Raw genomic sequence first — 21,944 nt, forward strand, 5'->3', positions numbered from 1 at the left:
TTATTAATTAAAGGATTGGCATCAGCATGATTATTGGGTATGATGTGAGTTATACATTGAGCTGGCTAAGTGCCTGATATCTTGGGATTAGAAGGACCCTAAATTTGATTAAATTGGTTCTCATTTTATAGTCCAGTGTCTGGGCGGTGAGCCAACGGTTCGGATGCCAAAGGAGACTCCATTTTTGATTTCTTGTTAACCAGGGTGGTGAGACAGAAGGTCGCTTTTGTTACTGGCTTGGTATAATCTAAAGATAGAATAACCCCCATTTTGGGTGAGTCTGCCCTATTTCTCAGCAGTTTGTCCTGAATTTGGCATTCTCAGCTGTGACCCACTGAGGCATGGTGACAAGCTGTTTTGAGGATCTTGCTGGGGCATAAAAGTCCAGAAGACTGCTTAAGGTGCAGCATGCATGTTCACAGGCAGAAACTTAAGCACCTAGAGGTAATTTACAGCAAAAATTACATGTCTAGATATTTCAGGCATCTGCATGGAAAGGGGGCAGCTGAGTGGGGGTTTGTGAATCTCAGTGATGCTTAAAGGAGATATCAGAAAGGAAAAAATAAAATGCACAACTACAAAATGGAGAAATAATTGGCTAAGCAGTTGTACTGCATCAAAGGATCTGGGGTTATAGTGGGTCACAAATTGAATGAGAATCAACTGTGTGATGCTGTTGTGAAACAGACCAATGTCATTCTGGTATGTAAAAACAGGAGTGTCGTATGTAAGACATGAAAGGTAATTGTCCTGCTATACTCAGCACTGGTGAGTTCTCAGATTGGATACTGTGTACAGTTGTGCATGTCACACTTTAGGAAGGAATGGAGAAATTAGAAAGAGTCCAGTAGAACACAACACAAATATTATAAGAGGTTTAGACAATCTGACCTTTGAGAACAGCTTAAAACAATTGGACATGTTTAGTCAAGACAAGACTGAGGAGTCATTCTGACAACAGTTTTCAACCCTGCCATACATATGTTTATAGTATTCCATTTTATTAAATGTAGTTGGATTTTTCTATAATGTGGGCTCACCTCATTCCTTTGGATGCCTATGACATTACAATATGAAAATGGGAACAGAAATAAAGGTGACAAGTTTCAGAGGGGTAGCCATGATAGTCTTTTTCAATAAAAAAGCAATGAGTAGTCCTGTAGGACCATAAAGACTAACAAATTTATTTGGTCATAAGCTTTTGTGGGCTGGAACCCACTTCATCAGGGCTGAGAGCGCAATTGTTTAAGCAAAAAAAAAAAAAAAAACCCACCTCCGAGAGCGCAAGTGTGCTGCCCCTGGAATTGTGCCTTCCCAAGCACATGCTTGGTTTGCTGGTGCCTAGAGCCAGTCCTGTCTACACCACACAGAGATTTCACCAGCTCCTGCAGCCCCTTTGTTCCATACAAGGATGCAAATGGGCTTTAATCCACTCTCCTTAAAATAACTTTAAGTATAATTAAGATATGACTGCAATCAATACACAGTAAAATAAATAAATAAATAAATAAAAACATTATATTTCTCTCTTTATGATATTTTTATTGTTGAGAGGATTTTAAAGATACACCACGATAACATGAGTAGTGATACCCTGAAATGTGAACCTAAAATTATGATTTTTAAGGTCAACCACCTTTTAGGGTTAAAGTCTAAGCTTTCACTCAGATTTTGATGTTAAAGCACCTGTTCGAATTTAGTCGTTACATCACCAATCAATAAAGTGAAACATCTGCTTGCAAAATATAGAAACTTAAAAAAAAATATTGAGGAATTTTCATTTCTGTGTATGGCTAAATCATTCTGAGTGATTGTTTTCAAGCTGGAAATTAACTTAAAATCTAAGAAATTGTCATTAGTTATAATTGTGGCCTTGTTAAATATAAAACGTTCCATTATCCTGAATTATTAGGAAGATTTCATGTGACCATATAAGGATTACTATAATTTAACCACTGAAATCTTGGAGGCAGCTCATTGTTGGCATTTAAACTGTGTTTCAAACATCAGCTTTAGCTTTTGGTTTGTTTTTCTCCCTTTTGTACCAGCCTGGAATACAAGATTAGACCTAACTGAGACAAAGTTCAAGTAGTTTTGGCTGATAGGTAAATGGACTGCCATTACCTCAGCTTGTATATAGAGGAGTAACTTGATATTGTTTTTATTTAGTTACGCTGATAATTGAATTGATATGACAATTTTATATTTACATTTACTTATTTTATTTTTTTGTTTTATTTATATTTTTTTATTATTATTTTGTCTTCCCTTTACTCCATTACTTAGTTTTGATAATAAATTATGTACAACTGGAAAACGGAGTGGTTCAAGTATTTCCTTCCCAGACATCAAGGTCCTGGGGGACAAAGAATAAAGCTATCAATGAGATTTCCTTGTGGTGGTTACCTAGTGGTTCATGGACTTTATCTGTAGTTCTCACAACATTTTAAAATGATTAGTCTTCTTTTATAGAACAAATTCTCATTATTGTTTCTTTGTGGGAATTTTTAAAGAATGGATAAACAGCACCTGAGAATGAACAATCATTAAATGTGAACAACACAGACATGTCAGTTACATTGAAAAAAGTCACCTGCCCATCTTGGTAATTAAGGTAAACTCCAATTTTCTTGACCTTTCTCTGCACTAGGACCCAGGTCCATGGGTCTGTTTTTGCCCAACAATCTTTCCCACTCACACCCAGAGCCCAGAATCCCTCTTTAGGGAACAAGGAAAGTTTTCCTTTTCTCTTTATGGATTTTCTGGCCACTCCCAGGTCCCAATCAGTGCTGCTCCCAACATCCACCTCCCAGTAGTGCTTTCCAGAGGAGAATCCTTCAGAGCCCAACACACAGACAGTCGAATTGAACCTCTCTGGCTTTTGATGAACTTTCTGAGGTTGGGCTTCATGTTTCAAATTCTTCTTATCCCCAGAAATGGAGAGGTTGGGGTGGGCTGTGCCTGCATCAAGAATGATGTCACCTGCAAAGAGAGATTTTTAATTCTGAGAACCACTGGTATAATGACAGCTTGAGCTGGGAGAAGGGGAAGCATTGGGCCTAATTCTGCAGTTTCAATAGCAGTTTTCCCTAAGTTAGTCTTGCATGACTTAGCCCTTTCATCTTGTACATTCACTGTAGAGGTGAAACATTTCAGAAATGTGTTTGAAATTTATGTAGAGTATTTGGCTCAGTATTTAGTTCATAGCTCAGAACTAGATGAAAAGTTCATTTCAAAACACAGGCACTGATTATTCAAATGAACTCAAAGGATAAGTTGTTGAAAACGCTCTCAAAAATGTAGTATTGTTACTTCTGTACAACTGTCATGATCCCTGTGTTACTAGTGCCTAGAGGCCTGAAAACATATTGTGCTGAGTGCTGCAGAAGAAGAGATGGACACAGTCCTTGATTAAAGAGCTTACAACCTGAGCAGACAAGGAAGTCATGAAATGAAAAGGACAGATAACCTTAAGGAAAGGTGAGACCTTCAGTTCTTGTGGCACGTAGTCCTCCCCTCATTGGTTAAAGTCTTCACCAAAGGATCACACCCTTACTGACCAACTGTGCCCTTTCCTGCTCCAATAACCCAACAGTATTTTAATTGTTTAACTCTTCCCATTATAGCTGGTAATCCTCACTGTCCCCTGCATTTCATGCCCAAGGTCATTTTAATCCTAAACAGCTCCCAGTCCCAATCCCAATCCCACTGCCCATCACACTTTCACTAGTCATTTCTGTTTGCACTTCTGCTGGTGTTGCCTGGTTCTAAATCATCCTGAGCCTCTCAAGCCCTGACCCCAGTTCCCATCCCAGGGCCGGCTCCAGGGTTTTGGCCGCCCCAAGCAGCCAAACAAACAAACAAACAAAAAAAGCTGCGATCGCAATCTGTGGCGGCAATTTGGCGGGAGGTTCTTCACTCCGAGCAGGAGTGAGGGACCGTCCGCCGAATTGCCGCCAAACAGCTGGACCTGCCACCCCTCTCTGAAGTGCCGCCCCAAGCACCTGCTTGGTAAGCTGGTGCCTGGAGCCGGCTCTGCCCCATCCCAGTGCTGTTCCAGGTGTGGCTGCCTCTTTCAGGAGAGTGGGGACTGGTTGGGTCCTCCCCAATGAAGGAGGCTGAAGGGCTGCGCTTACGTGTACTTAAGGAGCATGGAGATCACAGAGTGCCTCGGACTGAATGTTTAGAGTGCAAGGGGACTCAGCAGGTCTGGGCAGCCTGTTACCCTTGACCTGGTGCTGCTCCAATTTACTGTTTTCATATCTCTGTTAATACCGCTGTGTCCCTGATCATGCCCACAGTCACCATCACCTCTATCATGAGTTTATTCAGAGCCACCATCACCACTATTGGCTCCATCAGAATTGTGAGCATCAGTCACCATCATCACCATAGCAATATCTTACCACTGCTGTCACCTTCTCTTCAACTCCTACTGACAACATCCCCACCATTATCCCTTCCACCATCACCACCACCAAATCGCCAGCATTGTTGCAACCACCATTCCTCCCACCACATCTTCTGTACCTTCATTGTTGCCCAAACCCTGAGGTCTTTCCTCAGTCAAAAATTACGGAAGACCTGATCCTGATCTCACTGACTCCAGAGTAACTCCACAGAATTCACTGGAATTACACCAGTGTGAAGCTGCTGAGAGATCAGAATCAGGCCCTAAAATAAACGGGAGATTTTCTGAAGTGAGGGACAAATCAAGTGATCGCCTCAGGATTTGGCTCTAAGATGACAAGTTTGTGACCCAGATGCTGAGCTGCAGGTGAGGCTCCACTTGTGTGTCTGGCCTCCCCCAATCCTTGGAATATGTGTTATTGTTAGAACAGTCTCTAGGCTAGTCGAAACTACAGCAGCTGTCCAGGATCCAAGTGGCTGCCCTGCAGCTGGGGATAACTAGAACATAGGAGGGACCCATATCCCATTTTTTCAACTGTACCAGCCACAGGCAAAGTACAGGAGGGAGGTGGCGAAGAATTGGTGTGGATTACCATGTACTGGGGGAATCTTGCAGGGACTGAGCTGGCTTTAGGGCTGCTTTGAGCCATTGACACAATTCAAAGAAGCCTGATTGTCCTAGAGGATATGGACCCATGTTCGTAGTGTATTTACAGTATTAATAATTTCATTCCTTATTTTGTTCAGGATCTCACACTGCACTCATCAGTGCAGTAACTGGGTACCACTTTGTGTATTCTTTTACCTGCATTGTTGCGAGCCCTTCTCCAATCTGAAATCAAAATAAGAAACAAACATTGATTGAGATGATGCACCTACTGCTGATTTTTCTTCTTCTGGCTGAAGGACTCTTTCAGTCTGAGGGTAAGTGAAGATGTCAGACAACACATGGGACAATTTACTTGTGCAACATGCAAATTGCAGAAATTAAAATGCACAGAAATGGCACTTCAGTGTTCACTCACAAATGGCATAACCAATATGCATGTACTTCATGAGCACAGGAATTGCCAGACTGGATCAGAACTGGGGTCTATCTAGTCTACTATCCTGTCCCCAATAGTGGCTAGTGCCACCTGCTTCAAAGAAAGGTACATTTTCCATCCTTCCCTGTACAGAACACTGCTATATTGACTATGATCTAGTACATGATTACTAGAGAATGGTTTCTTTCATTAACTGCAAATGCATTTTTCTTACCTATTTCAGTTCTTAGTTTTTTCAGTTCTGAAAAGAAGACAGTAAAACGATAAAAAAAAAATAGTTTATACATGAGCTTTCTGGTTCCAGTAAGGCCTTGTTTACACAGAGGGAAAATCGCAACATAACTATATCCCACATGTGGTCTCTCTATTCCAAAATAAAAGTGATTTCATTCTAGAATAATTACTGCACTTCCACAGTAGAGTAATTATTCTGCAATAAAGTCACTTTTGTTTCAGAATAATGTCCACAGAGGGAGTTATTGTGGAATAGCTATAGTTGAATAGTTATTCTGCTATAGCTAGGTAGGACAATACCCAACATAGAAAAGCCCTCAGAGCCATTGTTTTATCTCTTTTAAATGGAACAAGGCATTGAGGCCAAAGAAACTGTAAGATCTTAGATCACAAAGAGAACCTTTTCCCACACTGGAGACTTCCAACACAAACTGGATTTTCCCCAGAGGCTTTAATGATACTACAAGTTGGATGCTGTCCTTTAGCACACCATGTGAGCAACATGATTAGTAATTCCAACAAAGCTACCGAACTAATACAAGTGTGTTTGTGTGTGTGTGTGTGTGTGTGCGCACATGCATACACTGATCACTTTTTCAACAATTACTACTAAAGCAGTATACTCACATTTGAAAACTGGCAACACAGACAAAATTTCTGTCTCTTAGGATTGACATTGTATAAAAAACACCACCACCACACAACAATGCACATTTAAAGTTTCTTCTTCCCCTACAGTGGCAGCTCTCTGCATTTGGGGCATAAAATATTCATGTGATGTCTCATCTGTTTTCTGTCCATTTGTCAAAGTGAGACTTGACCCTGATTGACACTTTGGAAGAAATATAGGAAAACTTACCTGCTTCAAAACGCTTTTCAGTGTCTAAATATAGGGAAGAAAACAGATAACATTTCTCAGTGATTAAATGCATGTTTCTTTCTTTTTCTGTACTACATCCTCACAGAAACACATGCACATATGCATGCAGCCCAATCATGCTCCCATGGAAGTTGATAAACTCCTGTTGACTTCAATGGCAGCAGGATTGGGTCTGTCTGTGGATTCAAATAACCACAGGAATATTAGTCTTCAACATACAGTATACACCCTGCTTCTCTGATGTTATCTTGTTGCTATAAGAATCTTAAAAATAAATCTAACGAAATACAAACACACAAATATCAACAGTTTCCTTAGGGAAGGGTGTATGTTATTGTGGCATAGGTGCTGGAGACAGTGGGGTAGAAGAGATAATTGCCCCTCCTCCCTTTTTTAAGCAGGGCAGCCATGCCCAGCGCCCTTTTTGAGAACATCGGTGCTTGGTTGTGGCTCAGCCGGGGTGCCGAAGCCAGGGTTGGGCAGCAGAGCATAGAAGAGGAGCCTCCCCCAGCACCCCTCCCCCACACAGAGATGTTTGGTTGCTTGATCCTCACATTTTTCCAGGCCTTCTGGCACCACTATATTATGGTGACTTAGAAATGGAAACGTGCTTGAAATCACAATATAAATGCCTAGGGAAGTTAGAGTAGACATACTTTTCAGCATCTTTTTAACAGTTGCAGATACGCACTAGGCACAGTCTTATAATCATGTCATTGGGAGGACTGAGTGTGCAATGACTCAGTAAGACCATGTTTAGATTAGGAAATATATGTGATGTTTTCAAAAGGTTAGCTCACACCTTTCAGTTAACAGGTTTTAAAGCATGCATTTGCACCTAGCACAGACGGAGTTTAACACCTTTAAAGATGTGTTAGCATTGACCACAACCTACTAATACATATTAAAACACAACCTGTGGTAGACATGCCCTAACAGGCAGATTAGAAATGTGATCCCTGAGGGATGCAGTTAGTGAGGTTGTTTACACAGACCTTAAAGTGAAACTTAGCACCATTTTGAGCAATTCTCCTGGTTTCTACCATATTCCCCATGGCAGAAAGTGGGAATCTCAAACCAACATTCTCTTTCCAAAAGGAAGAAACACAGTGAGTGTAACTGCTGTAGCTATTGTATCGGACCAGGAGTTATGGGTTCTATTCTCACCTCTGTCACAGGTTCTTGTGTAACTCTAGACCAGTGTCTGAATACCAGTTTTCCTATCTCTAAAATGAAAAAAAATAATACTCCGTCTCACAGGGACATTAGGAGGCTTCATTTATTACATGTTTAGAAAGTGTTTAGAGCTCCTCGTGTTGTGGCTGATTTTGATGGGATGAAATATCTTACTGGGAGAAGGGAAGAGAACTTATCTTTACCCAGCACTTAAATGGAAGGCTTTTTAGATGGTGCTGGTTAGGAAGAAGGTGTGAAGTTTTGAGCTTAGCTGGCTTCTGATGAAGAGGAACTGAATTGTTCTCCACAATGACTTGGAGAAAACGTTGTTTGTTGGACCTTGAAGCCATTGGTTCATAACTCTAATGCACAACTAATTTGTAATCTCTGATGTATTATAAGGGCTTCAATCTTTCCCATTCATCTTATATCAGTAATTTCCCCATAATTGCTGACATCCACTCTCTGTAATGCTCTCCTCTTGGCTTGCCTTAAATACATTCCAATTCCTCCTTTTGAGACCAATCTTTTCACATAACCAGCATTTCACTCAACTGATTCTTTTGTGTGCCAAATCATTTTGTTTTACAAGCTGTGTATGTGATATTTTATCAAAGTGTTAAAAATATCTTGAAGCATGTTGGAAATGAAGGTTACTCACCTGTAACTAGAGACCTTAGAATGGCCTCTGAATGTTCACACTCATGCAATGCCCAAGTGGTGCAGTCTGGACTGGTGAACATTTCCAGAAGCAGTGCCCATTGGAATGTTTTTGTGTCCTCTGCGTTGATAGCTTTGAATGCTCTTCAGCTGTTAAGAGGACTTTGAGGAAGGGTGGGAGGGGAGTGTGAACATGCAGAGGCCATCCTGAAGAACTCCAGCTACAGGTTAATAAATTTCTTTCCTTGTTCCAGTGGTCTCTTCACATTCCCGCTCATAGGAGTTTAGGAAGCAGGATGGTGAGATGAGGCGGACTAGTTCAACAGCGATTGTAGTACTGCTTATCCAAATTTGTCATCCATTTTAGATGTCAGGTGTAAGGAGGGATGTTTTATTATATGTGAATTGAACTTCACATGGCAACTCTGCAGATTGTAATTATCTCTAAGGCAGGCCATGGAAGTGACTTTAGTCCTAGCTGAGTGTGCTCTAAGTCCCTCTGGGAGAGGGAATGAGGTCTTTTTGTAATACTTCTGAATAAAAACCCTAATCCATTTAGATAGACATTCAGATACATTTGTATTTTACACTTAAATGAGTGAAGATCAGACAAAACACAGTCTAGGTGATTCTATATTTCTTAGATCTCTTTAGGTAAAAAGCTAAAGACCTAGTTTGCATTTAAGGTGTGTAGTTCAACATCTCTTAGGTGGGAGTGAGGTCTAAAGAAGAATACTGGCAAATTCAGAAGCTGACTGAGATGATTTTTTTTAACAAAATGAGAAGGAAATTAGTGTGAAGATGAAGAACCACTTCATCCTTGTGAAAATCATACTTGAGATGTCAGCCAGAGGAGCCTGTAGTTCACACACTCCCCCAGATGATATAGTGGCTATGACAAAGGCTGTCTTGACTTACAGATAAAACAGGGAAAATTCTTCCATAAATTTGAAAGGGAGTTGCATATAGGGTTGGCTGGAAATGAAGAATTCTGTGAAAAAAATGAGGTTTTCACCTTTGCTTTCATTCTGATGGGAAGTGAGACCTTTCAAATTTTTTCACATCTAACAAGCCCACTCCAGAATAGCCAATAGCCCTATAGTTATAGTATTCTCCTTGTATGTTGGAGACACACATTTGAGTTCCTGTTCCACCTCATTTTGAGTAGGGACCTGAATGTGGATTTCCCACATTCCCAGTGAGTGCCATAATCACCCAGTTATGGGCTATTCTAGAGTTGGGAAGCTAGCATTCTTTCTCTTTATTCCTCTGGTTTTGAAGAGAAGTTCCATCCTAGCCTTGAGAAACTTTCCCAACAAAAGTTTAGTTGAAAATGAAAATTTTAAATTTTGACATATCAGCATATATTAGATCTGGTAGCATATGTTTTATGTGAATAAGATTATGGCTCCTAATTGGAGGATACATATAGAATTATAGAATCATAGAATATTTGGGTTGGAAGAGACCTCAGGAGGTCATCTAGTCCAATCCCCTGCTGAAAGCAGGACCAACCCCAACTAAATCATCCCAGCCATTGTCAAGCCAGGCCTTAAAAACCTCTAAGGATGGAGATTCCACCACCTCCCTAGGTAACCCATTCTAGTGCTTTACTGCCCTCCTAGTGAAATAGTGTTTCCTAATATCCAACCTAGACCTCCCACACTGAAACTGGAGACCACTGCTTCTTGTTCTGTCATCTGCCACCACTGAGGACAGCCCAGCTCCATCTTCTTGGGAGGATGAACTAGCCTCTATGAACTAGCCTCTGTGAACTAGCCCTTCTGAGAACATCTTCATATCATGGTTGAACATAGTGTTTTGCTTATTTAAAGGATTCTAAGGCCCAGAACACTGGCCCCTACCCTATAAGTATCCCAATTCAGGAATTCTCTGCATTAGGCTGTATTTACTAATTGTTGGCACTCCACATCTATAGAACTCCAGATATTCATGGAAACTATCCCCTTAACAAACACGCATATGTATATAATGCTTACATAGGAATATATAACACTGGAAGATTGATAAAGCGTGTTTGTTATGGCAGATATTTCCTATTGGGGAATCAACAGGGAAGAATGATTATGGATGGAAGAAGGACCCATTGAACGGTATTATCTAGAAAAATTGTTGGTGCTCTCAACTGTAAATAATCATGCCTTCATTGATCAATCAGGTAAACTTGGAAGCTATGCATATTAAAAGAAATGGCATCAGAACATATCCTTCTCAGATAATATTCTTGGCAAAGTTGGGTGCATTTTTCTATATAAGGACAGAAGATTTGGAACTTAGTTGTGGCCTGAAAGTGTGCATCCCACCCGTTACAGTGAAGAAGAGACACAAAGCCAGCACTTTACCTTACATCAAAAGTGATAATGTAGCTTTCTGTATAATACTCTACTAATCTCTGATGGATAATGCTTGATTAAGCAATTATGGTTGAGCATGTTATTCGGCAATCTAGAATCATCATTAACTTCAGTCAGGCAACATTTGTAGTTACCCCGTTCCTGAGTTAAAACATTGAGAGGCTGGCTGGGTAGCTGGCCAGAGGTGTGACTAGCTCAATCAGGGCACAGCTGGTCTGGTAGAAGTGCAGGCTGAGGCAGAGCTAGAGCAGTCTCTCTCCAGTTTTGGAGGGAGAAGGACCTAGCTGCCTGGGAATAGGGTACCTGAAGCAGAGCAGTGCTGGGAAACATGACCAAACTCTGGCAGAAGAGTCTAAGGCTTTGAATGATGCCCCAAGTGCATGCTTGGGGACTTTCTGTGCTTTTGTGAGAAAGTTTTGTGAGGAGGACCCCCGCACTGAGCCCTGGTGGGCAGCACCAGGGCATAGTTGCCCCTCTCACAGGAAGTGGGTCGGAGGGCAGGAAATATAAAGGGTGGTCCAGAAAGCTCAGTAGGGAGGCAACCACTGGAGATGCCAGGCATCTCCCATGGCCTCCCAACTTTGGAAATGGCGGAGGGTGCCAACGGAACAGATGACTGGCCTGGGCCACCAGGGCTGTTAGCTGATCCTGGATGCCTTGGACATTACAGCCAGGTTGTCCCCCTTTGAACTCTTGTATAGACACCAGCCCCGCGGGGTACTGGATCTGATGAGAGAGGCCTGGGAGCACATACCCCTCAACTTCCATGGGACTTCTCCGATTTGTGCTACAATTGTGAGACTGGCTTAACCGTGCCGGGACCCATGCCCGAGAGAATCTTCAGGTGGCCCAAGGGATCCAGGAGTGGTGCTATAACCACGGGGACCGAACGAGAACTTTTGTGCCTGGGGATCGAGTACTTCTACTCCTCTTGTCAGAGCAGTTGAAGCTCCTGGACCAGTGGCAAGGCCCTTACAAAATCATCCCTCAGCCTGGGCCTGTCACATATGAGGTTCACCAGCTTGACTGGAGGAAGAAGAAACAGGTGTACCATGTGAACCTCCTGAAACACTGGCATGCCCGGGAAGGATTGATAATTGCCCCCTACCCTCCCAAACCAGCCCTATGGACCCAAGTGTCTGAGCTGGACAAGACGGAGGAGCCCCAATTGGGTGACATGCTGTCGGCTGATCAGCAGAAACAAGCTTGGTGCCTGTTGGAAACCTTCTGGAAGACCTTAACCACACTCCCTGGCCAGACCACCGTCGTATGGCACATGATCCAAACAAACCCTGGACAGGTGGTCCGTGAAGAGACCTGCCCACTCCCGTGGCACATGTGGGAGATTGTGGAGATGGAGGTCCAAACGATGGTAGCATTGGTAGTCATCGAGCGGTCATGAAGAAAATAGAACAGCCCCATTGTATTGGTCCCAAAACCCAATGGGAGCCATCGCTTCTGTATTGACTATTGGAAGGTAAATACAATCTAAAAGTTTGACGCCTATCAGATTCCCCGGATTGATGAGCTCCTTGACTGTCTCGGAACCGCCAATTATATCACCAAACTTGATCTCACAAAAGGGTATTGGCAGATAGCCCTGCACCCATGTTCCATAGAGAAGATGGCGATCGCTACTTGTCACGGGGTGTGGGGGGACACAAAGCCCTGCACCCCCTGTGATTCACCATGACTCTCAGCCAGCCAGTAAAGCGGAAGGTTTATTTAGACAACAGGAACACAGTCCAAGACAGGTCTTGCAGGCACAGACAACAGGTCACCCTCAGTTAGGTCCATCTTGGGGTCCCAGGGCACCCCAGACCCCTTGGGAGATCAGAGCCCCGTCTGCCTCCTAGCCCTTCCCCCAGCCAGCTCTGAACTCTCTCTCCAGCCTTTGTTCAGTGTCCTTGGCAAAGGTGTCACCTGGCCTCTAACCCCTTCCTGGGTTCTCATGTTATATGCTCAGGTATTCTACCTCACAGCCAGTCTCCCATCCCCAAATGCAGACCATCCTAGCCACACTCCCCTCTCAGCATTCAAAGACCACATTAAGAACAGTCCCAGTTCATGACATCTCTCCCTTCTTCGAGGCCAAACTGAGTGGGATCACTTCAGCCAGTGACCCGGGGAAGTTCGAACCTACCCAAGTTCCCATGGATGCCCCAACATCCCTCCTATTCCTTGGTGAGAATTACAGTAGGCCCTTCCAGTTTCAAGCCCCCCCTTAGGTTGGGTGTGCTCGATGACACTCATAGTTCGCATGTGGGAGCGTTTATGCAGCCCGTGCCTTTTTCCTACCCCAATACCCCTGGGGTTCCAACTGGGCTGGGGTCTTCTCCCAGCATTCCAGTACAGAGGGCTGTGATTCGGGCTCTCTTGGTTCAGAGCCCCCCTTTTTACCCTGGCCGCCCTCTGGAAAGGACCCTCTATGCTGGGCAAGGGTCCTAAAGCCGTTTTCCCCTTGTCCCAGGCCTTCCTAACTCTCTGACAGGGGTCACAGGATCGGCAGTACTGTCGGACAGTAATAAAGACCCCAGGCCAGTAAAAGTTTTGTAGCAGCCTTTGCTGGGTACACCAGGTTCCCTGGTGCCCTGAGAGGGGAATGTCATGGGCCAGGTACACCAGCTGGCAGTGATACTTCTGGGGTACCACCAGCTGCCTCCTGATTCCCCCTGACTCCATTTTTCCTGGGAGATCCCATTCTCAGTACAGGAACCCCTTCTCCCACAGGAAACTTTTCCAGCCACCTCTCCCCATGGTCTGTACTGCACTGAGGTCAGCCAGGCCCCTTATCTTCTGCAAGGAGGGATCTTTCTGCAATTCAGCCTGGAACTCAGCAGCTGGAACAGGGATGGGCACCTGCTCTCTCTCGCCATCTGGGTCTGAAGCCGCAGCCTCCCTGATCCGTGTCCCCCGGTGTTCCCTCCCCACCAGGTTAGGGCCCTGCACCTCGGGCAAGGCACCCTCCCCAAGGTCAGGGCGCAGTACCCCTTGCCGGCTCTGACTACGGGTCATGACCAGGGCACTCTGGGGGTTGCTTGGCCAGTCCTACAGGTTCTCCCCCATCAACATCTCAGTGGTCAAAAACGGGTGTACCCCCACGTCCTTGGGGACCTCATTGGCCCCCCACTTCAGGTGTACCCTCGCCATGGGCACTTTAACTGGGGTCCTGCCCACCCCCGTCAGGGTCAGGTAGGTGTTGGGCACCACCCAATCTGGGGCCACCACCTCGGGCCGGGACAGTGTTACCTCTGCGCCCGTATCCCAGTATCCATTGACCTTCCTCCCATCCACCTCCAGGGGAAAAAGGTACTCGCTCCGCAGGGACCGCCCCGCACCTACCCTGTAAACCAAAAACCCTGAGTCTGGAGCATCCAGCCCCCCAGAGGAGCTGGCCTAGAGCTCTCCTCCCTCCTTAGTAGGTGGTACGCTGCCAGCCCCCCTTCCCTGGGAATGCTGCCTCTCGCCTGGCTGGGTCTCTACCCAGTCAATCCTCTGTGGGTTGGGTCCGCTCAGTCTGTCCCTGAGCCTGAGGCACTGGGCCCTGATGTGGCCTCTTTGGCCACAGTGATAGCAGCCCATGTCTCGTGGGTCCCCTCGAGCGGGGGGACCTGACATTGGATGTTCCCCTTTTGTGGGGGTTCTCCGTATTTCCCCTCTGGGAGGTCCCATGGTGACTCTCTCTCTGTGTTGTGGTGGGACTGTTCCTTTGGGATTCCTCCCTATTATCCCCTGCCCGACTGTTCACAAACTCGTCAGCCAGCTGGCCTGCGTGCTGCGGGTTCTCTGGTTTTTGGTCCATCGCCTCAGGTCAGATGGGCACTGCTCATACACATGCTCCAGTATGAATAGGTCAAGCAGGTCTTCTTTCGTTTGGGTCCCAGCTGTCCACTTACAGGCATACCCCTGGGCCCAGTTGGCCAGTTGTAGGTATGTGACCTCACGGGTTTTACGCTGACTCTGGAACCTTTTCCGGTACATCTCAGGAGTCAACCCCAACTTGCGGAGCAGGGCCCTTTTGAACCATTCGTAGTCCCCTGTCTCTGCCCCTTTCAGTCGGCTGTACACCTCCCTGGCTGTGGAGTCCAGTGAGGGGATGAGAAACTGGAGCCTGTCTGCAGGGTCAACCTGGTGCAGCTCGCAGATATTCTCAAAGGCCATCAGGAAGGTATCCATGTCCTCCCCCTCATTACGCTGGGCCAGGAAGCACTTATCACAGCTCTTTGCAATCTTGGGTCCCCCCTCACTCACTGCAGCAGGGGTCCCACTGCTCCTCAGCCGGGCCAGTTCCAGCTCATGCTGACGCTGTTTCTCCTTCTCCTCCCGCTACTTTTCCCGTTCTTCCTGCTCATGCTGACATTGGTTCTCCTTCTCTTCCCTCTCATGGTGACGCTGTTTCTCGTCATGCTGACGTTGTTTCTCCTCTTCCTGCTCCTGCTTCAGTTCTTGCTTCCTTAACTCAAGCTCTTACCGTCTCATCTCCCATTCACATCCCAGCCGCCTCCAATCCAGGGACAGGGAGCTCCGCCGGGATGATCCCCTGCTGGCCGCCAGGGTCAGGGTGCCCTAGATATTCACTGGGCTTTTTTTTTTTTTTTAATTAGACAACAGGAACACAGTCCAAGACAGGTCTTGCAGGCACAGACAACAGGACCCCCTCAGTTAGGTCCATCTTGGGGTCCCAGGGCACCCCAGGCCCCTTGGGAAGTCAGAGCCCTGTCTGCCTCCCAGCCATTCCCCCAGCCAGCTCTGAACTCTCTCTCCAGCCTTTGTTCAGTGTCCCGGGCAGTTCATCACAATACTCCAAAAAGAATGTATCAATTTGTCCGGATGCCCTTTGGCTTCCATGGGACTCGGGCTAACTTTAATCGCATGACGGACCACCTCCTGACTGTTTGTTTGCCGCATAGGCCTGAGCCCTAGACTTTTTGCTGCCCCGCCCTGATCCCGGGGCCTGGAATAATTGACCCTTTGCCTCTCAACCTACATACAGGACTGAGATTTAGACTCATTGTTTCCCCGCCCTGATCCAGGGCCTGGAACAATTGACAGTTTGTTTACCATCCAGACTAAGCACAGGCCTGGGCCCCAGCTGCGAGCAGACTCCTCTTCATTCCTCACGGCGGCCAGCATACGGTTGACATAGTGAGGTGGTGCAGCCTGCTGAGGACCAGCAGTGTGAGGGCCCCCGCACTGAATCAGTACAGAAGGGGATTAGACAATCTTCATTTCTCCTGTAGCAAATATTGAACAAATACATTAATCTTTTCACTCAGGTGGAAATGATAATGAGCCATTACTGCCTGATAATCAGTGAAGATGCAGCAGCAGGAGCAGAAAAACACCTTTCCCCTTGGTGTATAAATCTTCCTTCCATCTCTATGCATCAGGGAAGAGTGAGTCTGGCCAGATCTAAACTTGTTCCTTGTTACTAGCTGCAGCCATGAGTATCACATTTGTTATAGCATGGGAATAAAAATACAAAAAATCCTTCCTGTGGCACCTGATAAAGTTTGTTTGCTTTCTGGGAGACAGGGAGATAGGAGGCAGGAGATGATCAAAAAGCCTTTGCAGACTGCAAAATTCCTTCCAAAATGGGAAGAAATCCCCTAATCCTGGATATAGCTCCCAATGTGTCAAATACAAAATATACATGTGTGCAGGATAGGGAATTCTAAATGGCCAACGAAAATATATCCAATGTGGTTATAAAATGATCTTCAAGGTCATGGAACTGTAACGAATCCTCAGAAAAGAAGGAAAATGAAGCCACACCCATTTTCTCATCAAGTGACAAGTCTGGATCAAATTCTATGTTCAGACTCATCTGAGCTGGCAAACAGCATGCTGTGCAGAGTTTTGAGCTTATTTTCGATTTCCTGGGAAACTTTTTGATCAGTGGCGGACAACTGATTAGTCAGCTGTTTAATCTGTGTTTCCAGACCCAAGATGGGATTTTGTAGCCGGGCTTCTAACTGTGTTTGGACACTTCCTAACTTCTCATCCAATAGAATCTCAGTTGCCCCCAGACTGTTTTTGATCTCCGCTTTCAACTGCTCTCCCATCTTCTTTTCCCATAATATCTCAGTTGCCCCCAGACTGTGTTTGATCTCCGCTTTCAAATGCTCTCCCATCTTCTTTTCTAATAAATAGGAAGAGTCCAGCGGAGGGTAACAAAAATGAGTAGGGGGCTGGAGCACATGACTTATGAGGAGAGGCTGAGGGGANGAAGCCTCTTTTGTTATTCTTTCCCTAATTAAAGTGGCTCCAGTAAGGCTTCATCTACACTCCCAGGGGGAGTCGATTTAAGATACGCAAATTCAGCTACGTGAATAGCGTAGCTGAATTCGACGTATCGCATCCGACTTACCCCGCTTTGAGGACGGCGGCAAAATCGACCTCTGCCTCTTCCTGTCGATGGCGCTTACTCCCACCTCCGCTGGTGGAGTAAGAGTGTCGATTCAGGGATCGATTGTCACGTCCCAATGGGACGCGATAAATCGATCCCCGAGAGGTCGATTTCTACCTGCCGATTCAGGCGGGTAGCGTAGGCCTAGCCTAAGAGTCCCGGAAGATGTTCTTCTTAACGACAGAGTGGGCTTGTGTATGACTGATTGAAGTACAGCCTGATCTGACCCGTCCATGCTACTCTGGGGTAAAAAGCGATATTTTATATAAATATTTGTATGTATGTATGTATGTATTTTAAAAATTGTCTTCTCTTACCTGATTTCTCTAGCTGTTCTAATTTCTCTTCCGAATGACCGATTTCCACAGTGGGCTGTGACGTTGAAAGTTTCTTCTCTAGGAGATCTTTCCATTGCTTCAACTCATCTGTGCTGGCAAACAGCATGCTGTGCAGAGTTTGGAGCTTATTTTCGATTTCCTGGGAAACTTTTTGATCAGTGGCGGACAACTGATTAGTCAGCTGTTTAATCTGTGTTTCCAGATCTGAGAGGGGATTTTGTAGCCAGGCTTCTAACTGTGTTTGGACACTTCCTAACTTCTCATCCAATAGCATCTCAGTTGCCCCCAGACTGTTTTTTATCTCCGCTTTCAACTGCTCTCCCATCTTCTTTTCTAATAATAAGGAAGGGAATAATAATAAAAATAATAAACAAGGGTTCCTTTCAGTTAATTACAGATATTTCTTAAAAGATTTTTTTTTTCATTGAGACGGGAAGGAGAATAATCCAGTGTTTTTATGAAAAGCATTATTTGGAAGGCAGTATCTTTTCATTTGTGAAAGATGTAGCTCATCGCATCTCCCTCCAATGTGAGCTGGAAAGAGGAAACAATTGTGCAATACATTCCAATTATTTATTGGTTATGTTGGGGATAATCATTATGGCCCACCAGATAGATGTAATGAAGAATACACCCATCCCATAGTCTTGACCCCTTTGGCATAGTATTGGAACGAATGAGCTTCCCCTCATATGTTCAGCTAATTTGTAGCGACTCTATTGCCCATTACCACCTTCACATATTCTCTTCTATATGAGGGAGTAATGAGTTTAGAGCCAGATGGCTCCAAATTCCAACACATTGTGCTGGGAGCTCTTTTCTTGGAAAACCCAGTGACTCTGAATTGGGAAACCAGCTCCCTGCCCTGAGCTGTATTCATCTGATGTTATTGTCTCGGATGGAGAAGGGGGAATGAACAGCACACCTTGGTGAATATTTAATCTCTTCATCCGCCACCTCATCAAATGCAGTGTTCTGGAGAATCATTATAAACCTAAGAAGACGGTCTCTATGGGGTGTATAAACTGGCAACATAGAATGTTGCATTGTTCGCATTCACAGAAGAGCAGAGGGGGTTACATACGTGATAGCTCCTATCAATCCCATCAGTCCCAAAGAGATAATGAGCCTCTGCTATCGACAGGCTTGAATTTGGTAAATCACTGCTTATAATCTTAAAGTCCTTTTTCCAGAAGAAAGGCTCTCCCTTCACTGAGTAAGGTATAAAACACATCAAAAGAATCCACTGACTTGGGCAGAGATTAGACTTTGTAACCCTGAAAAGCAGCCTCTGATCTGAGAAGGGGGAGATTGCAACTTCGATGTGATGCAAGGGAACTTTAGATGCTGAAAGTGGCTGCATGCAAATACTTTGCTTTCTCGGCACAATCACACACACATTCACGCGCACCCAAAACCCAGCTCACTGTTGCTCCCAACCCAAATAGGAACACCTTGTTTCAAGAATGGCATCTCAACACCAAGTACTTCAGGTTCTTTTAATGACTGCACTGTTTAGCAATAAGAAAACTCCCAGCTTTTCAGCTGAGGGTTTTGACTAATCTATAATTTTGTGTGAAGAAAATATGGAGGGCAACGTTAACTTTTGAAACCAGAATTTTTTGAAGTCTAAGATCAGATGCAAAGCACAATCTTTTTTCTGTATCGGAAAATACTTTGAATAGAACCCCTGACTCCAAAGTTGTTTGGGTATGTCCTCCACCGCTATTGTCAGGAGCAGCTTTTGAACTTATATTTGTGAATCACTTTCTTGGAAAAGTCCCTTATAAGGGAAGAGTTGGGGGAATTTGATAGGAGGAGTTTTTCATATTCTATGGTGTAACCCTGGTCTATAATTGCCTTTATCCATGTGTCTGATGTAATTAGCCTCCACTGGTTGATAAATTGGACCAGCCTTACTCCTTATAACAAAGGAGACTAAACTTGTCTGTTTGGTCCATGACTCATAAGCATCACATCAAATGTTCAGCCTTGTGTCTGCTGAAGATGAAGAACAAGGAGCTAGTTCCCTCATCCTAGGGCTAGACCTGAAAGATCTGTTCTTCCGTTGAGACTGAAATGAAGTGTTCTTTTGCTGGTGCTGGTTGAGACACCTTTGGCTAGAGGAGAAATAAGATGAATGACCGCTGTGAGGAATGCTCTCTCTGATAGATAAATGATGGAGTAGAAGGCCTCTTCTTGGTAATGGATAAAGTCCCAGAAAACAACCCGTCTATGTAATCTCCTTTAAATTTTCCAAGTGCTCTTCTATCTTGGAACTAATAATACCTCAGAGGGCTGGGCCTGTGCACTAAATCTCATATCTGAAGCCAGTAGAGCTAACCAGAGACAAGTATGTGTCCTCAAACAAACTGCAGATGACCAAACTCTGGCAGAAGAGTCTAAGGCTTTGAATGATCCCCCAAGTACATGCTTGGGCACTTTCTGTGCTTTTGTGAGAAGGACATTAGCCAATCTTCATTCCTCCTCTCACAAGCGCTGGACAAATAGAGTCATCTTTTCCTTCAGGTTGAAATGATAACAGGCCATTACTGACTGATAATCAGTGAAGCAACAGCAGCAGCAGCAGCAGAAAACTTTATCCTTGATGCATAAATCTTCCTTCCCTCTCTATCTATCATGGTAGAGTGAGACTGGCCAGATCTAAACTTCTTACTAGCTGCAGCTATGAGAAGCACGTTTTTTATAGGTTGGGAATGAAAATACAAAATTTCCTTCCTGTGGCACCTGATAAAGTTTGTTGGATTTCTTGGACACAGGGTGATAGGAGGGAGGAGAGGATCAAATAGCCTTTGTAGACTGCAAAACTCCATCCAAAATAGGAAGCAACCCCCTATTCCTGGAGATGGCTCCCAAAATGTCAAATACAGAATATGTGTGTGTGTGGGCTGGGGCATTCTCTGTGGGTGGGGGCCGGGAAGGGACTAAATGGCTGAGTATGGAAATAGGTGTACATTGTATGTACAACTGCCTAAATGACACATGATTCCTACCAACATCTCTATTCCGGTTCAAGGAACTGGGGGATTGAATACCACAAAACTATGTTAAAGCAGAATTAAGAGGCCTTGGAGGAATATTGTCCCCTTGCATAACATTGGAGTTGAACAAAACTGAAACTTCTGAAAACCAGAAATGAACAATTGAAATTTCATATACAACTATGACGCTGATCTCTTTTAGCAATGCCCCAATATGCTCTGTTATACATACATACATACCTTTAGTCTGTCAAACCCACAGTTGCTGAAACATAAAGCACTTCAACTATTTCTTCAACCCACCCGTTCTTACCCATATGATTCCACCTAAATCTTTTAAAGGAAAGGGGAGGGTTTCCCATGTCACCCGCTCTCAAGGATCTTCAAACAATACCTCAGCATACTTACACTGACTTTCAGCATTATAAGATGCAGGAGATGCCAGATCCTGGTGTATTCTCAAATACTTAGCCATAAACACATAGGTATATTGGGGCATTACTGAAAGAGGACAGAGGGCAATTTGCATGGGCTGCCTGAGTTATGCATTTCTGGTTTGAAAAAAAAATGAGTTTTGCACAATTCAACATTCTGCAAGGGAATGACATACCATTAAACAACCTTACCTCTGCATTAACAGTTTTTGTGCCATTGAGTAATACACAAAGGGAGGAAGGGACATTCAGGTTGTCTTTCTACATCAAAAACTGTCAAAACTGGCTAAAAGACTCTTTTTTTAGTCCTCCCCAAATTACATTGAATATATGTATGTATGTGTGTATGCATTTTTGAAATTGTCTTCTCTTACCTGATTTCTCTATCTGTTCTAATTTCTTTTCCAAATGACTGATTTCCAGAGTGGGCTGTGAACTTGAGAGTTTCTTCTCTAGGAGAAATTTCCATTGCTTCATCTCATCTCTGTTGGTAAACTGCATGCTATGTATAGTTTAGAGCTTTTTTTCTATTTCCTGGGAAACTTTTTGATCAATGGAGGACAACCGATTAGTCAACTGTTTAATCTGTATTTCCAGACCCAAGAGGGGATTCTGTTGTTGTGCTTCTAAGTGTGTTTGGGCACTTCCTAATTTCTCATGCAGTAACATCTTAGTTTCCCTCAGTCTGGTTTTCATCTCCACCCTGAACTGCTCTTCCATCTTCCTTTCTAATAATAATAAAGAGAATAATAAAAATAATGGTTTTTTTCAAATATTTACAGATGTCTGTTAGAGGTCATTTTTTTCACTGAGATGGGAAGGAAAATAACCCAGCGCTTTTATGAACAGGATAATATTGAAGGCAATATTTTTTCATTTGTGAAAGATGAAGTTCATCACATCTAATGCCCATGTGACATGGAAAGAGAAAACAATTCATGCAAGACATTCCAAATGATTTACTAGTTATGTGGGGGAAA

At 44.2% G+C, this 21,944-nt stretch overlaps 1 protein-coding gene across 2 annotated transcripts in view; it reads right to left on the reverse strand.

Annotated features, from left to right (window-relative positions):
* Window positions 1-1,531: 1,531 nt before the first annotated feature.
* LOC117870364 (zinc finger protein RFP-like) overlaps window positions 1,532-21,944 on the reverse strand; it is a 37,497-nt gene continuing 17,084 nt past the window's right edge. The window contains exons 3-7 of one of the 2 annotated variants that reach the window (XM_034757502.1): window positions 17,508-17,861; window positions 6,550-6,573; window positions 5,671-5,697; window positions 5,216-5,242; window positions 1,532-2,982 (exon numbers count right to left, since the gene is read on the reverse strand). In XM_034757502.1, coding sequence (XP_034613393.1) covers window positions 2,456-2,982; window positions 5,216-5,242; window positions 5,671-5,697; window positions 6,550-6,573; window positions 17,508-17,861 — 959 coding nt within the window. In that variant the 3' untranslated portion in view covers window positions 1,532-2,455. The remainder of the gene's footprint in view (window positions 2,983-5,215; window positions 5,243-5,670; window positions 5,698-6,549; window positions 6,574-17,507; window positions 17,862-21,944) is intronic. The other variant, XM_034757503.1, reaches the window with a different exon arrangement.

Source organism: Trachemys scripta, unplaced genomic scaffold (genome assembly GCF_013100865.1).
Source record: "Trachemys scripta elegans isolate TJP31775 unplaced genomic scaffold, CAS_Tse_1.0 scaffold_26, whole genome shotgun sequence".
Taxonomy (NCBI): Eukaryota; Metazoa; Chordata; order Testudines; family Emydidae; genus Trachemys; species Trachemys scripta.